The sequence below is a fragment of the Corella eumyota genome, chromosome 5 (genome assembly GCF_963082875.1).
Source record: "Corella eumyota chromosome 5, kaCorEumy4.1, whole genome shotgun sequence".
NCBI classification, from domain to species: Eukaryota; Metazoa; Chordata; class Ascidiacea; order Phlebobranchia; family Corellidae; genus Corella; species Corella eumyota.
The window spans coordinates 1,108,149-1,124,043 of record NC_137494.1 but is presented as its reverse complement, the minus strand read 5'-3'; the positions used below and the strand labels follow the sequence as shown (position 1 = coordinate 1,124,043).

Below are 15,895 nucleotides of genomic sequence, written 5' to 3'. Positions count from 1 at the left end.
TAGTTCTTAAAATTACATTTGTTTGTTTATTTAAAATATAAAAGGTAAAAAAAAATTGCTAGATATTGTTTAGTTATAAAGATTTAGTTGTACAAGGGGCTGGTATTAGTCCAGCCTTAAATTTTAAGGTTTAAAATTTAAAAACGTGAAAAGTTTTGAAAATGTCTCAGACTCAAACACAAACTCTTCATAGATCGGTTGTAAACCCAACACGAAATCATGATTATTTATACGGTAAAATTTGTTTTGGTCAAAAGGGTCTTAAATAGATTTAATTAAAGCAATTTTATTTACATATAATATTCTAAACTACCGCAGGCAATTTGAACTCATTTTCTATTTTTTATTTACTTTTATTAATGCGCAAAGACTAAAATAGTATACTTAATTTTTAAACTCAACTCGAAAATCGAATGCAAAACTCGAAACTCCAACTCCTTTTTTTAGATCCAACTTACACATTATCGAGTGAAAGAGATCATGCCAGAGATACATACAAGGCTCACACTAAAGTGGAAAGAGTTGTAAGTTCAATTTTATTTAGTTGTTGATTCAATAAGTTAATTCATTACTAAGTTACCAAACATTTAAAAAAAAGTTTAGAATTATATTTTCTTTATTAGAAAAGGGTTCCAGAATTCCAGCAAATGTTCTCAGCATTACCCCACTTTCCAAGGTTCCAGGTGCGACTGGAGGTGACTGATCCAGTGCCAGGTTTTATCGGAAGAAGATGGAGAGGATACGCTGAACAGAGAAGAGATGCAATGATCAGATACACAACGTTAGTGTTAATAAATTAAGATTTTTATTTTAATCAATGTTTTATTATTTATATATTTTAAATTGTACAGCATGTAATTTAACTATTTCTTTCTACAGTTTTAATTATGATCCATCAGTTCAAATCCCATCTAAGACACATTCTGATCCAAAAGTAAGCGGACAAAATCGTTACAAATATTTCAGAAGACCGATCATCCCATTTCTACAACAAGTTCCACCTGAAGTTTTACTCCAACCAACTACGTAAGTTGAATAAAATAATAATATCATCTATAAAGTTAGTGATTACAAGAATTATTTATGTTTTTTTTATATCAAGTTTGCCAACCAATATAAAGCAGCTGAAGCCGATTCTTTTTTTAACTTTAAAATATCCAGGGTTGACCCTCTTGCACCCCCAGTGGAGATGGTGCGTCGACCTTTAACCCCAGCATTCCGCCATGTTGAGATCCAGACAGATTATCGGGACAGTGAAGCCCAAACTGACCCTTACACACCTGAGTATGTTGTTAGACCTGGGAGTGCACCTGAGCTACTTACGCTTGCTACACTTACTTATGGTGAGCTAGATACATTCATATTAATACATTGCTTAAATGTTAGTCAAGGTTTTTATTTCTATTTTTTTAAACAAAAGTTTAATAACTGAAGCAACTTTAGGTAACTGGTATTAAAAAATTGTAAACTGAATAAAAACCTAATTTTTTTTGAAGAGCATGGATTACCAGCTGGTTTAGCTGAGGTTGAAATGATTGAACGAGCTCGTGCAAAACGAGCTTGGGAGCGCACTCTACCTCCCCTTAGTGATGTAACCCAGCTTGATAAACGACAAAAAATGATGGATGAAATGGAGACGAGAGAGTGGGCAATCAGAGAACAGGAAATTGAAAAGTAAATAGTGAACAAATTAAGAATTTTGGAAACTAAGATTTAGGAATTTTTTAGTCCTTCATTTTTTTATTTTCATTCTTTTCTTTTTTAGATTACAAGAAGCAAGGTTAGAAGTATTGAAGAGGTTACTTCTACAACGTGAACTGAAACAACAAGAATTAAATGACAAGAGGCTCGATAAATTGTGGACCAAGAAACAGAAAGCAAAGGAATCTAAAGTGCAAAAAATAAGAAAGGATCATATTAAAAGTAAGGTTTTTTTTGGTAATTTTTTAGACAAAATACAAGGGGGTTATGTAAATGCTTTTATATTACATTTTCAACTCAAAATGATTTATTTAACTTTTCTAAAAAAATTCTAAAAAAGGGATTTTTTAATTAACATCAAATCTTATATTTTTTAATATTTTTATCTAATTAAATATTTTTAATATTTAGCGATTCGTAAACTGACTCAGAAGCGCCACAAAGTAGAGGGCAAACTTGAGCGTAGAGACCCGATCAAAGATTACAGCAACTTCGGATCACAGGTCCATGCTCCTGCCTCCAGAGTCGGAGTTTTTCTGGATCGAGGATCCGAGCAATTTGTGGTGAGAAGCAGATACCTCAGCACTTTTCAAGGTAAGTTATTTTGATGTATAAAAATATATTTTCAAATAAAAACAAATTTATGTTTATTGCCATTAAATTAAAAAATTTTTAAACTTATTATCACCCTTTAATTTTAAATATTATTATTTTTTCTATTTTTTTGAACTATTTTAAAGGCTTACTTGAACTTGAAGCCTCCCTCCCTGACTTTGTGACCCAACCTCGGGTTAAAGCCCCCAGAAAACTCAAGACTGCCTCCGATGGATTTGTTAAAAGAAAAGAAAGAAAAGTAATAGAGTTAGCTGAAATGCATGAGGTAAAACTAATTTTTGTTGACTGAATTTTATAAAAATAAATGAGTTTTATTTCTGTAACTATACTTTCTTTTATATAATTTGTTTTCTTAAAGTTTGATAAATAATTTTCATACAATGTTTTAAAATTAAAAATGTTTCAGGCGATCAAGGAACAAAAACAGAAAGAAAAAGAAGCTCCTAAACCTCTCAGATTCCTCCAGAAAGTCATCAAACCGATTCCAAGACCTCCAACCCCAACTGTTGCTGTTCCTTCTAAGGTAAAACTTATTAGATCTGAGGTTTAATTCCTGCTAAAGCTCCAGTTTATCATTTGGGCATTAATATGTATACCCATGTATAATATATATTATTTTATACCCACAGGAGGCTGAAAGCAGTGAACTGGCGGCCATATTTATCCAGAAAGTTTTGAGAGGCAGAGCCATTCAGAACATGATGTATGAAGGCAAGGAGAAAAGATTAGAGTTGATTAAAGAAGTAAGAAGTACTCATGCTTTACAAAAGGCCCAACAATCAATTAAGAAGCAGGATAAACAACAGGTTGTGACATTACAACGACAAAGAAGACTTTATCAAAACAAGGTTCGTTTGATTAATACTTAGTTCATCTCCACTTTATTAGTTACATGTCAAATTCATAATGCATATTTATACTTAACTTGATGATCTATAATGGGTAAATTTACATAATTTACAACTAATATTTTCTCCTCCAGGAGTCATTTTTAGATGAATCATTATCAAAATTAGAAGGGGAATCAATCGGTGATATGTTGGACTTTTTGTCCAAGGAACTGGTAAGGTTAGAAGAAGAAAGAAGGATTCATGCTTTTAGGTTAGTTTAGTTTTAAAATATTTTATATGTACATGTATATATCACCTTGTTTTATTTATTGTATATATATTTAATGTTATAGAATTAGTTTTTGTTTCCCTTCTACCATTATATTTTTTTACCCTCAGTATGTTAGCTGAAAGAAGACGTCGAATCAGGGAAGCGGAGGAGTCAGGAAGAAGACAAGTTGAACAACGAAGAAGAAGGGAAGAGGATGAAATATTTAAGCAACTTGTCAAGGTTAATAAAATTTTGTTAAATTTAATTAAATTATGTGCTGAGCAAGGGCTTGTTAAGATGTCGGTAAAATATAATAACAAAGGGTAACAATATATTGGTAAAATACGCTAACAAACTTATTTCAATTTTTCAATAAAATGAATTTGTAGAAAAAGTAAATACCAACAAAAAGCTATATATATACACCATATTTTACTTGCAATATACCTTTAATACTAAAATATACGAATTTGAACCCCAGGTTCACCAGAGCACTGTTGATACCTACCTGGAGGATATTATAATCGATGCAGTGGATCAAACAGCTGATGAACAAACAAGGAAAGAGATCAGAGAGCAAGCTGATAAGATCAACGATGCAGCTTATGAGATGGAGGACAGGTAGAGCATCTAAATTCGTCCCTAAAAGTGTCGATGTGGAAAGGTTGACTTCACGACCGAAACATAGAGTAACATTTGTTACCCCGACACAGTCTCGAGTTGCCTTTGGCAGTTTGGAATATTATTGATTATAATTTTTCAATAATTAGGCTGCTGATTAGTGCTTGCTTAGCAGAAGTTCATACCGTTCAAAGCACCTTATTGAAGGATTCTACAGCATAAAAACAAGGCGGTTTTACTCATGTATATGCTCCCATTTATTTGCATGTTAATTTTATTTTTTTTAACAAATATTATTTGTTTTTATAGACGAACAGTTTTACAATCCGAGGAAATAGTTTCTGAACTGGTTCACAGTTTTCTGCTACCCGAGGTCCTTAAATCAAATGCTAGGGAAAAAAGTAAGTTGCATACTATCAGCTTTAAATGCAACTTGTATTTGTTAAGTTAGTTTAAGAAAGGCATTATTGGTGTACATTTTTTTCAAATTCACTATTAAATTTTTGTTTTTTTTAGTTCAACAATCCCAGCGTAAACATCTATTAGCTGCACATCGAATTATTCACGCAACAACAGAACCTATTATAGAGCAGAATAATGACGAACAATAATAATAAATATATTTTACATCTTGATACTTTGTTAAGTTTGATTGTTTGGCTTTATTTGGTGTAACTAAAAACTGGCTATTCGGTTTCCTTTTTTGTTATATTAGCGTAGAAATAAAATTATACGAACATTTTTATTCATCCTAATTCGATAAACTTTTGGTATGTTTTGTTTTTAAATAATAGTTTGCTTTTCAGTTTTATAAATCCTATGTAAAAATACCAAATATGTTTTATTTTAGTACAGAAAAATCCTTGCAGAAAAATGTATAATAACTTTTTACAGTACTTTTTTTTAGAATAAATACATTTAATGTTTAAAAACGTAGTTTGCGCGTACTATTTTTATAAACGATTTTTAAGTTATGCGAGGATAATTCAAATATTAAATTTTTTATTAATAATTTATTTGGCAACACCGGTCACGCTTCAACAAGGTGGTAGATACTTTTCATGGAAAATTTAGTTTTACCGATTTATTCACATATAATCTAACCTATATCTTTTGACAAAGTGTCTACCCAACATAAACAGAACCATATGTAAAGTCAAAAAGTGTGTATATATATGTTTAGTAACAGTATTTAATAAAAAGGAATTATAAAGCCTTTATTGCTATAAATAAAATAATTTAATATAAATAGGATTTTTATTTATTGTTTATATCTAAAAAACTACTGTAGAAACTTAGTAAAAATTGCTATTGTTAATAGTTTTTGTCTGTGTATCTTAAATTTGGATTTGGTGCTTAATTTTTTTTTTATTAAAAAATGACGACTTTAAAGTTTATCAGTGGTTCAGTTAAAAGTGATCCAGGTCAAAACCCAGTTTCAATATTTGGTCAGATTTCATGCCTTCGAAAAGTTAAATGGAGCGATATTTCCCACCGACTTCAACCAAAAGTCACTGAATCAGTTTGGTACCAAGCATTAGGTTCATTAAAACCTGTACCCACTGATACTTGTTCATTATGGGTGAGTGGGGCTAGTGTTGGTGCTTTCTCTGGCAAAACAAGTCGCCATAATGCCCCATCTGCTGCTTATCATATCCCTAAGTTGTTGAGAAGTTGTCTTCAAGGACGAAAGAATGAATCAATCATGATTGTTTGTAGCGAAGAGGATGTGTTTCCATGTGGTTGTGCCGTAGCAAGATCGTTTCCAGTGTTTTCGATGCGAACCGATGGCAGTAAGACGCCTCGTGTGGTGACTGTTGAGTTTATCGTTGTTGGAGAACAAAGTTGTGATCTCAAGGATGTTGCGAGTTGTCTTCAGGATACGGCAGAGTCGATCCAAATGGCTGCAAAGATTGTTGATATGCCATGCAATATCATGAACACCACTGCATTTGTGCAAGAAGCAAGAGATGTTGGTAAGGAATTAGGGATCAAGCCTTTGGTTATCAGTGGAGAGGAATTAAACTCAAAAGGGTTTGGTGGAATTTATGGGGTTGGAAAAGCGTCGGTTCACCCACCTGCTCTGGTTGTTTTAAGCCACTGTCCTGCAGGTGCAACTTTAAATATTGCCTGGTGTGGAAAAGGAATTGTTTATGATACTGGTGGTTTAAGCATCAAAGGAAAAACAACAATGCCAGGAATGAAACGAGATTGTGGTGGTGCAGCTGCTATTCTCGCTGGTTTTAAATCAGCTGTAAAAAGGGGCTTTAAACAAAATCTTCACGCAGTCTTGTGCTTAGCTGAGAATTCTGTAGGACCCATTGCAACAAGACCGGATGATATCCATGTTTTGTACTCTGGGAAAACAGTGGAAATTAATAACACAGATGCAGAAGGGAGATTAGTGTTGGGTGATGGTGTTGCATATGCTTCGAAGAATCTTAAAGCAGATATTATTCTTGACATGGCAACTTTAACTGGTGCTCAAGGTATTTCAACAGGTAAATATCATGCTGGGATTCTAACCAACTGTGAAAATTGGGAAGTTGCAAGTGTGCAAGCAGGCCGTGCATCAGGTGATCTTGCTCACCCTTTGGTTTATTGTCCAGATCGTCATTTTGCTGAGTTTAATTCGGCAGTTGCTGACATGAAAAACTCAGTTGCAGACCGAGGAAATGCACAATCTTCATGTGCTGGGTTATTCATAGGAAGCCACCTACAAGGGTCCTTTAACTTTCCCGGTGTTTGGATCCACGTTGACATGGCATCACCAGCACATTGTGGCGAGAGAGCAACAGGTTATGGCGTGGCACTTTTAATGGTTTTATTTGGCTCACAATCTGAGGACAAATTGCTTCAGATGTTGGCACCAAAAGGAAATATTTATGAATTGGAAAATGGAGATAATATTGATGGAATGGAAGCAAGCCCAGCAAGCAAGAAAATTCGACATTCTTGAGCAGAGGGTTTGACAATAAACCGTACAGTTAATTTAAATTTTGGCAACCTCAACTAACGTGACTGCTATTTAATTGCTTTTGTTGTATATATTGACATTACCAAGTAGTTAATTAAAAAGCAATTTTAGATTTAAAGATTTTTTTGGAAAAAATTTTAGTACAATGATAGATAAGATTTTTTAATGGACTACAATGTAATTTGGTTGTTTTTAAATATGTATAGTAATTCTATGCAAAAATACACAAGTAAAAATGGCATAATGCAAGTATTTTTGTAAATATTTCAGTTGTAATTATTTAAAAAAAAAAAACTCTGATATAATCAATCATTAAAATATGAAAAAATTTGCGTAATATATAAATCATCGACATACAAGTTTTTTGTTGGTTGTGATTAATTACATATTTCGAAGTTAATTAATATGTTTATTACAACATTGTGGGCCAATCATATTTGGTAATTTGACTATATTGCATACTTAAAACATCCAGTTTATTTTTAAAATCTAAATTTTAGTAAAATTTAAATCTTTTGTAGTAAAATATAGCTCGTTAAAGTTTTACTTCAAATTGTTTTTGCCATAATTTCTTTTAGAATGAACAAAACTGAACAAATGTAATATGTAGACAGTCATAAAAATTATTGTTAGAATAAATACTAACTAATCTTTGTTTCTAATTTAGGTATTTTATAACTTCAGGATTAATTTTTTAAATTCTTTGAAAAGTTTTATAAAAACTTGGATATTTGCACACTATAAAGACCATTAAAGTTGGATAATTATGAACAGTCTTGGTGCAGAGTGTACAGAACTGAAACATAAATATGACAAATGTTTTAATCATTGGTTTCGGGAACATTATTTAAAAGGAGATACCACCGATCATTGTGCTGATCTATTCAAGGATTACCAGACTTGTGTTAAGAAAGCAATGAAAGATCAGGGTATGGATTTAACTGAGTTGGAACAAACGATTTTGGGGACAAATAAAGAAAAAAAGACACCAGAAAATAAGGAATCCTTCTCAAAAAGTTGATTAAGTATTTTTGTTGTTGTTGTGGGATTACTACTTTTGTATATGCAAACTGTTTAAACAAATCAGTTACCATTATGCCTGTTTTCTGCACTAAAATGACTGTTTTAGGCATTTTTTATTAATTAAATTTTTCCACATTTTTAAGGTAATTGTGTATGAATTTTATTTAAATTAACCATAAGGTTTTTTTATTAGGATAGAATTTGTGTAGTTAAAAATTAAAACAAAACAAGCCTGTTTGTTAATTGGTAACCAGATACAACAACGAAACATTGCTCATTTTAATAACATGGTTTTAATTAAAGCTTAGTAAACAAGAACATTCTCATCAACAGAATTAAAAAAAAAAACAATTTTTTAACACCAATTTTAATCTGTAAACAAAATATACAAATGCTGGCATTATTGCTTCGACCCCTACACATATTTGTGGTTGCTGGCTTATTTAGAATCGGATTATTAAAATATGGGGATTGGCAGGATTCGAACTTGGATGTTAAATTCACTGATGTTGATTACCATGTTTTTGCTGACGCAGCAGAATTTGTTAGCATGGGTGAATCCCCCTATAAGAGAGCAACATACAGATACAGTCCATTATTAGCATGGATGTTAATTCCTAACACCTATATCCACAAATCCTGGGGAAAATTTTTGTTTGTATTTTTTGATCTATTAACCGGAATGTTAATTAAACTTGTTCTTAGTCATCGGAAAACCCAACAAAATGTCACAAACCTTGCACTAGTAGTTTGGTTGTTTAACCCTTTGACTGCCACAGTCTCATGTCGAGGAAATGCTGAATCAATTTTATCAGCTATTTTAATTGGCATGGTGTATGCTTTGCAGTTAAAAGAAACATTTCTAGCAGGTTTTTTATTTGCACTATCAGTTCATTTAAAAATTTATCCAATTATTTATTCGCTCGCTCTTTTCTTGTATTTAGGCAGTCATTATAATGGCTATAAAGGTGTTATGAATATGCAAAACATTTTTTACAATCTTAAAAATTTTAAGTTTGTTATCTTATTTCAAACTTTTTTCTCAAAAGAAAGATTAAAATTTTTAATTTCAAGTTCTATTACATTTATCATATTAACCACTGTTATGTATGTGCTATATGGGTATGATTTTTTGGAGCACACATATTTATATCATGTAACTAGAAGAGATGTCCGCCATAATTTCTCACCTTATTTTTACATGCTTTATATTAACACCAACCAATTCTTAAGCCTTGTGTGTTTTATTTATCAAGTTATTGTTATTGTAGCCCTATCAGTAACACTTTACAATGATCTACCTTTTTGTATGTTTTTACTCACATCTTCATTTGTAACTTTTAACAAAATTTGCACGTCTCAATATTTTTTGTGGTATTTAACATTTCTACCTTTAGTTGTGTCAGGTTTAAATCATGTTTCTTTAAAACAAACCATGTGTTTAATAACCTTGTGGTTATTTGGTCAAGGTGTTTGGCTTTTTCCTGCATATTGTTTAGAATTTTTGGGTTTAAATACTTTTGTATTTCTATGGCTTGCAAGTTTATTATTTTTTCTTATCAATGTTTATATAATATGTTGGTTCATTAGAAATTACAAATGTAATTTTGTATTTACTAGTAATTCAAAATTAATTAATTTTAAACAAGATTGATTAAAATATTTAATTATTGATCAGGCATATTTTTTTTTTATTTTGTATTTTTAGATTAAAAATTTGTATTTTGTGTAATATTTGAACGATTTAAAAAAGAAAATATTCAGCACAAATTATGTCTGGTAAGTATTATTTAAATAAATGGTTAATTTAATTACATAACAAAATAAATTTAAAACTCAAAATAAATTTAAAACTTAAAATTTTAAAAATATAAATATATAATTTAGTAAAAAACACTTAAAATAAATTTAACATTTTAACAAAAAGTATAAGCCTATGAATGAACAAAGATAACGATGTATTCTATTTTATTTGCCAATCCATAATCACTATTACAGAACATTAAACCCAAAATATAATTTATTAAAAGAAACTTTATTTTAGTGTTAAGACTGGCCTTGGTTCAGATGGGAGTTGGAATAAACAAGGTCGAAAATATTAACAAAGCTTGCCAACTGGTGAAGGAAGCGGCTGAAAAGGGAGCCAAACTTATTGCTTTACCTGTAAGTCAATCAATTTTAATTTTTTTAACTTCAAAAAATACTTGTTTGTTTAATGGTAGGTATTTAAACTTATGAGAAACTTGATTTTAATTTAGAATAGTAGTTTGGATAATCATAATATCATATCAAACCTTATCCTTAAATTGTTTTGGTGTACAAATGCATAACTTTAAGAACATGAATTCCATGTATAGAATAGCTAGTGATGTGTATTTATTATTTACTATTTTAATTTATTTTAACTTTATCTAGGAATGTTTTAACTCACCTTATGGTACACAATACTTTAAAGAATATTCTGAAACAATTCCAGGACCCACAACCAACTCTTTATCTAAAGTTGCAAAGGAATGCAAGGTTTACTTAGTGGGAGGTAGGTAAAATATTTTGAAGATCGGGCTTTTAGTATTTACTCACAATATTTTTAATTATATGGGTTCATTTGGTAAAATAAAATACATTTTTGCATTATTTTGATGCAAATGTTGGTGGTTATTATGCTAAGGGTGTAATTTTGTTTTTTTCCCCTAGATTAGATACTACTTTAACCAGTACTACAACAAATTATTTTTTAGAGAAAAATTTTTTATTATTTTGGTTATAGGTTCAATTCCTGAACTAGACGGCAACCAGTTGTTTAACACTTGCTCTGTGTTCTCACCTAGTGGTGAAATGATTGCAAAATATCGGAAAATGCATTTATTTGACATTGATGTTCCTGGAAAAATAACTTTTCAAGAATCTAAGGTTTTAAAGCCTGGGTCAGAGTTTGTTTGTTTTGATATTGGTAAATTTTAAATCTTTTATTTTTAATACAATTTTCAATAATAAAATTATGTATTCTTATGAAATTACCTCCTAAATTGGATATGGGCTACTGTTTTATATTATTCTTTATATAGCTATACAACATTTTAGTTAGTACTTGAAACTTTTGCTTCAAAACTGTTTATATTAAACTAAATTTTGTAAACAAATTTGAGCCAACAGTTTTATGATTATTTACAGGCAAAGTAAGAATAGGACTTGGAATATGTTATGACCTTAGATTTGCAGAACTGGCTCAAATATACGCTCAGAAAGGTTGTAACTTACTTCTCTACCCTGGAGCATTTAACATGACAACAGGCCCTATACACTGGGATTTTCTACAAAGAGGAAGGTAAAAAGTTGTTTACTTTTTTTTTTTTTTAATTAGATAAAAAAAAATTTTTTAATTAGATAAAAAAGGTAACATTTAGGTTATGTATATTTTTTGTCGTTTATTTTTAGGGCCTAAACTTTTTTATTTTGATTTCCCCTTTTTTTGGCCTTATATTTTTGGGCCCTAACCTTTTAGAAATATAATTTTTTAATTTTTCTAAAAGAGCTGAAATTTGTAAATAATTTGATTTGTTTTACACACAGGGCACTTGACAACCAGTTGTATGTTGGAACTATATCTCCAGCTAGAGATGACACAGCAACTTATAATGCATGGGGACATTCAACCCTTATTGGGCCATGGTTGGTATTTTCATTTGTTAATAGCTTATTTGTTAATATTTTCATTTGTTAATAGCTTATTTGTTAATAGCTTAAGCCCATATGATGTTAACAATTAGTCATTTTTACCATTGATAAATATCTAGTTTTACATTTAAAAAAAATAACCTTGGCCCTTTGCTTAATAATTGTAACAGTGTATTCTAAATGGAACCAGAGTTTTGGTGTTGTTTTTGTAGTTTTGCTAAAGATGTTAAGTATTAGTCTGCATGTAAATCTGATGCAATGTTTTTAACAGTTAATAAAATAAATCTTTGCAGGGGTGAAACAGTGGTAACCACAGAGCATGAAGAAACAATCCTCTACTCTGACATTGGTAATTTTTTTTATTTACAAAGTTTTAAAATCAATGATAAAATTATGAACTATATTTTGGGTTGGTTTAAAATTTAACTTTTTTACCATTAAGTTCTTGGTTTACTGGTAAACGTGGGCCCTGCTGAAATACTTAAGAGAAAAGTTGATAAATGTATTAATGTTTTTAAATGTAATATATAAGTTAAAACAGTTTGTTTTTAAAAAAATATTTAAATGTTCTTAGATCTTGAAAAAGTAAAAGAAGTTCGACAGAACATTCCACTTCAGAATCAAAGAAGATTAGATTTGTATGCAAGAGCTAAAGATATCGTTTCAAACACAAAAGAACAGAAAAAAATAGAACAAAACCGCAAAACCAACCAAGTTTCTGGATATCAAATTGATATCAACACTCACATTGACTGAATGTAAGTTGCTTAGTTCAATATTATTTAAACCTTTTTTGTAAATAACTAAAACGGTTAGGGTAAATTTTAGTTTTGACTAATTTGAACATTAAGTAACTTTGTAAGCACCATAACGATTGCGTTTACGTAGTAAAGCTATTTTTAAATTTGTATTAATAAATATTAAAATTTATGAAAGTAATGAGCATAAACTATATCAAAAACAAAAGAGTTGGAATAGAATTTTTTTAGACTAATTCTGACCTGATTTGACCCAGTGACGTCATATGCACAAAAATTAAAAAATATTAATTTAAATTTAAATTTATTTAACCATAACAACCAAAGTAATGTATTATTTGTATTATAAAGTTATGGACATAAAACAAAGAAATCGCTAAGTCTTAAAAAACAAAATTCATTGCCTTATTTGGTACGCAGTTGTCTAACTTAATTACTAGATAAAGAAATTTGAGGAAATACGTAAAAACAAAAAACTTAAGAGAATTTTTTTGTTTTGACTTGATAAATATATTTATATTATTTGTTTACAGGTTTGCCAGAATTTGCAATTTTTATGAGAATCGAACTTATCACAAAGAATCATGTGGATAATGAACATCGCAGACCTCTCTTTTTTTTAAATATTTTGATTATCTTATTTAACATCAACTTTTTGATTTGTTATTTTTTTTGTTTTTGACGAATCTTACCATTTATTTGTATTTATAAATAAACGTTTATTTGTAACCCACTCAGTTAGCTTACCAGTTGGTGTGCTGTACTGTCAAGCTGTTGGCCCCAGTTAGATTCTGAGCTACACAAATTTCTAAAATTATATTAATAGTTTACAATATGTATTTAAACAATTAGGAAAAGTAATTGTAAATTGTGTCAAAAAAATTAAAAATGTGACAAAAATTAATATTTGAGATAAAGTTCAAATCGATCATTTTTAATAAAAATTTAGGTAGTAAATACAATGTGACAAAACATAAATTTGTGAAAAAAGTATCAAAAAATATACAAATCTATAGTCTCTAAAAAAATTTAAATGTATGTAGAAAATGCTGAAAATAAATAAGGAAGACTAACAAACCTATGAAGCAGTAAATTTACTATGGCGCTTAAAATATAAATACTAATTAATGATCTTTAAAATATAATTAATTAATTTTTTTTTGTTTTTATTTATTCTTTCTTTTGCGAATATGTATGTAAAACTGCATTCTTTGTTATGTCAGGCCGGTGGGTTAGTGGGTAAGAAGATTGACTTACAAACCTAAGCTTGGTTCGATTACTAATGTAGCCATACAACTCTAAAATTATTTATATATAATTATAAGTTTATAAACAATCAATATAATTTTAAGTTATAATTATAAAAAAAAATCAGGGAAAATTTGTGTTTTGGTCAGTAGGCCTTTAAATGACGTCAGATGCATATATAATTATAAGTTTATACAAAAATTTTTGAAAATTTTTTTTTTTTTTATTTTAAATTCCATTTACTATAACAACTGCAGTAACGTAACAAACCTATTTTGAAATTATTAATCAAAAATATTAATATTCATAAAAGTTATAGGCATATTACATAAAATTTGCCAAATCTTAAAATCCAAAGTTAATTGCTTTATTAGATGCGCACTTGTCTAAGTTAAATTCCAGATAAAGAAATTTGCAAAAAAAATCTAAATCAAAAAATTTAGGGCGAATTTTTATTTTGGCTAGATGGGCTTTATGTGACGTCACATGCATATATAATTATAAGTTGTTATAAAAAATTGTTAAAAAAATTTATTTTTTAGATTTTAAATTCCATTTACTATAACAACCACAGTAACGTAACAAACCTATTTTGAAATTATTAATCAAAAATATTAATATTCATAAAAGTTATAGGCATATTACATAAATATTGCCAAATCTTAAAATCCAAAATTAATTGCCTTATTAGATGCGCACTTGTCTAACTTAAATTCCAGATAAAGAAATTTGCAAAAAAAATCTAAAACAAAAAAATTAGGTCACGTGATATTTTTGGCCAATGCTATTGAATACAAATTTTTTTGAAAAAAATTAAAAAATTTTAAATCGAAAAATAATTGTTCTGTTGGAACTGCACGGGTCCAATCAACGTGTTTACAAAATATTTTTTGAAAATATTAATATTCATAAAAGTTATGACACTTTTATTAAAAATTGATGAAGTCTAAAACCTAAAATTTTATATTTTATTAGATGCGCATTGACCTAACTAACATTCAAGATAAAACATTTCGCAAAAATTTTCAGTAAAACAAAAGTTACAGCAAATTTTTATTCTGGGTTTAATTAGGTCACGTGATATTTTTGGCCAATGCTATTGAATACAATTTTTTTGAAAAAAATTAAAAAATTTTAAATCGAAAAATAATTGTTCTGTTGGAACTGCACGGGTCCAATAAACGTGTTTACAAAATATTTTTTAAAAATATTAATATTCATAAAAGTTATGACACTTTTATTAAAAATTGATGAAGTCTAAAACCTAAAATTTTATATTTTATTAGATGCGCATTGACCTAACTAACATTCAAGATAAAACATTTCGCAAAAATTTTCAGTAAAACAAAAGTTACAGCAAATTTTTATTCTGGGTTTAATTAGGTCACGTGATATTTTTGGCCAATGCTATTGAATACAAAATTTTTGAAAAAAATTAAAAAATTTTAAATCGAAAAATAATTGTTCTGTTGGAACTGCACGGGTCCAATCAACGTGTTTACGAAATATTTTTTGAAAATATTAATATTCATAAAAGTTATGACATTTTATTAAAAATTGATGAAGTCTAAAACCTAAAATTTTATATTTTATTAGATGCGCATTGACCTAACTAACATTCAAGATAAAACATTTCGCAAAAATTTTCAGTAAAACAAAAGTTACAGCAAATTTTTATTCTGGGTTTAATTAGGTCACGTGATATTTTTGGCCAATGCTATTGAATACAATTTTTTTGAAAAAAATTAAAAAATTTTAAATCGAAAAATAATTGTTCTGTTGGAACTGCACGGGTCCAATAAACGTGTTTACAAAATATTTTTTGAAAATATTAATATTCATAAAAGTTATAACACTTTTATTAAAAATTGATGAAATCTAAAACCTAAAATTTTATATTTTATTAGATGCGCATTGACCTAACTAATATTCAAGATAAAACATTTCGCAAAAATTTTCAGTAAAACAAAAGTTACAGCAAATTTTTAATTATCTGTTTAATTAGGTCACGTGATATTTTTGGCCAATGCTATTGAATACAAATTTTTAAAAAAAAATTAAAAAATTTTAAATCGAAAAATAATTGTTCTGTTGGAACTGCACGGGTCCAATAAACGTGTTTACAAAATATTTTTTGAAAATATTAATATTCATAAAAGTTATGACACTTTTATTA

The 15,895-nt window shown here is 29.0% G+C and overlaps 5 protein-coding genes across 5 annotated transcripts; all 5 read left to right on the top strand.

The window, feature by feature from the left end:
* Window position 1: 1 nt before the first annotated feature.
* On the top strand, window positions 2-4,783 carry LOC145753230 (cilia- and flagella-associated protein 91-like). Its single transcript, XM_082569630.1, has 16 exons — window positions 2-234; window positions 448-524; window positions 624-781; window positions 880-1,026; window positions 1,162-1,343; window positions 1,497-1,674; window positions 1,766-1,923; window positions 2,113-2,295; window positions 2,442-2,581; window positions 2,723-2,839; window positions 2,946-3,164; window positions 3,299-3,417; window positions 3,546-3,657; window positions 3,899-4,038; window positions 4,348-4,439; window positions 4,555-4,783. Exons 1-16 carry the CDS (start codon window positions 162-164, stop codon window positions 4,647-4,649), a joined length of 2,190 nt encoding a protein of 729 aa, XP_082425756.1. The 5' UTR covers window positions 2-161; the 3' UTR covers window positions 4,650-4,783.
* A 413-nt stretch (window positions 4,784-5,196) lies between these two features.
* Window positions 5,197-7,682, top strand: LOC145753233 (putative aminopeptidase NPEPL1). The gene has a single exon (XM_082569634.1). It carries the CDS (start codon window positions 5,417-5,419, stop codon window positions 6,995-6,997), a length of 1,581 nt encoding a protein of 526 aa, XP_082425760.1. The 5' UTR covers window positions 5,197-5,416; the 3' UTR covers window positions 6,998-7,682.
* A 5-nt stretch (window positions 7,683-7,687) lies between these two features.
* On the top strand, window positions 7,688-8,051 carry LOC145753242 (TP53-regulated inhibitor of apoptosis 1-like). The gene has a single exon (XM_082569642.1). It carries the CDS (start codon window positions 7,782-7,784, stop codon window positions 8,034-8,036), a length of 255 nt encoding a protein of 84 aa, XP_082425768.1. The 5' UTR covers window positions 7,688-7,781; the 3' UTR covers window positions 8,037-8,051.
* Window positions 8,052-8,428: 377 nt separating this feature from the next.
* LOC145753235 (GPI alpha-1,4-mannosyltransferase I, catalytic subunit-like) lies at window positions 8,429-9,739 on the top strand. The gene has a single exon (XM_082569636.1). The coding sequence runs from the start codon at window positions 8,430-8,432 to the stop codon at window positions 9,690-9,692; it is 1,263 nt and encodes a 420-aa protein (XP_082425762.1). The 5' UTR covers window position 8,429; the 3' UTR covers window positions 9,693-9,739.
* Window positions 9,740-9,744: 5 nt separating this feature from the next.
* LOC145753237 (omega-amidase NIT2-like) lies at window positions 9,745-13,275 on the top strand. Its single transcript, XM_082569638.1, has 9 exons — window positions 9,745-9,817; window positions 10,083-10,201; window positions 10,454-10,574; window positions 10,806-10,988; window positions 11,210-11,363; window positions 11,609-11,707; window positions 12,007-12,062; window positions 12,288-12,471; window positions 13,005-13,275. The coding sequence occupies exons 1-8, from the start codon at window positions 9,811-9,813 to the stop codon at window positions 12,467-12,469; spliced, it is 921 nt and encodes a 306-aa protein (XP_082425764.1). The 5' UTR covers window positions 9,745-9,810; the 3' UTR covers window positions 12,470-12,471; window positions 13,005-13,275.
* The last annotated feature ends 2,620 nt before the right edge of the window (window positions 13,276-15,895 follow it).

What these genes read in the sequence shown, in the direction of transcription:
- LOC145753230 (XM_082569630.1), top strand. Translation starts at nt 162, where the DNA reads ATGTCTCAGACTCAAACACAAACTCTTCATAGATCGGTTGTAAACCCA. An exon ending in GCTTGCTACACTTACTTATG is followed by an intron (nt 1,344 to 1,496) that starts GTGAGCTAGATA and finishes TTTTTTTTGAAG; the next exon opens with AGCATGGATTACCAGCTGGT. An exon ending in TATTTAAGCAACTTGTCAAG is followed by an intron (nt 3,658 to 3,898) that starts GTTAATAAAATT and finishes TTTGAACCCCAG; the next exon opens with GTTCACCAGAGCACTGTTGA.
- LOC145753233 (XM_082569634.1), top strand. Translation starts at nt 5,417, where the DNA reads ATGACGACTTTAAAGTTTATCAGTGGTTCAGTTAAAAGTGATCCAGGT.
- LOC145753242 (XM_082569642.1), top strand. Translation starts at nt 7,782, where the DNA reads ATGAACAGTCTTGGTGCAGAGTGTACAGAACTGAAACATAAATATGAC.
- LOC145753235 (XM_082569636.1), top strand. Translation starts at nt 8,430, where the DNA reads ATGCTGGCATTATTGCTTCGACCCCTACACATATTTGTGGTTGCTGGC.
- LOC145753237 (XM_082569638.1), top strand. An exon ending in CAAGGTTTACTTAGTGGGAG is followed by an intron (nt 10,575 to 10,805) that starts GTAGGTAAAATA and finishes TTTTGGTTATAG; the next exon opens with GTTCAATTCCTGAACTAGAC. An exon ending in TCAACCCTTATTGGGCCATG is followed by an intron (nt 11,708 to 12,006) that starts GTTGGTATTTTC and finishes AAATCTTTGCAG; the next exon opens with GGGTGAAACAGTGGTAACCA.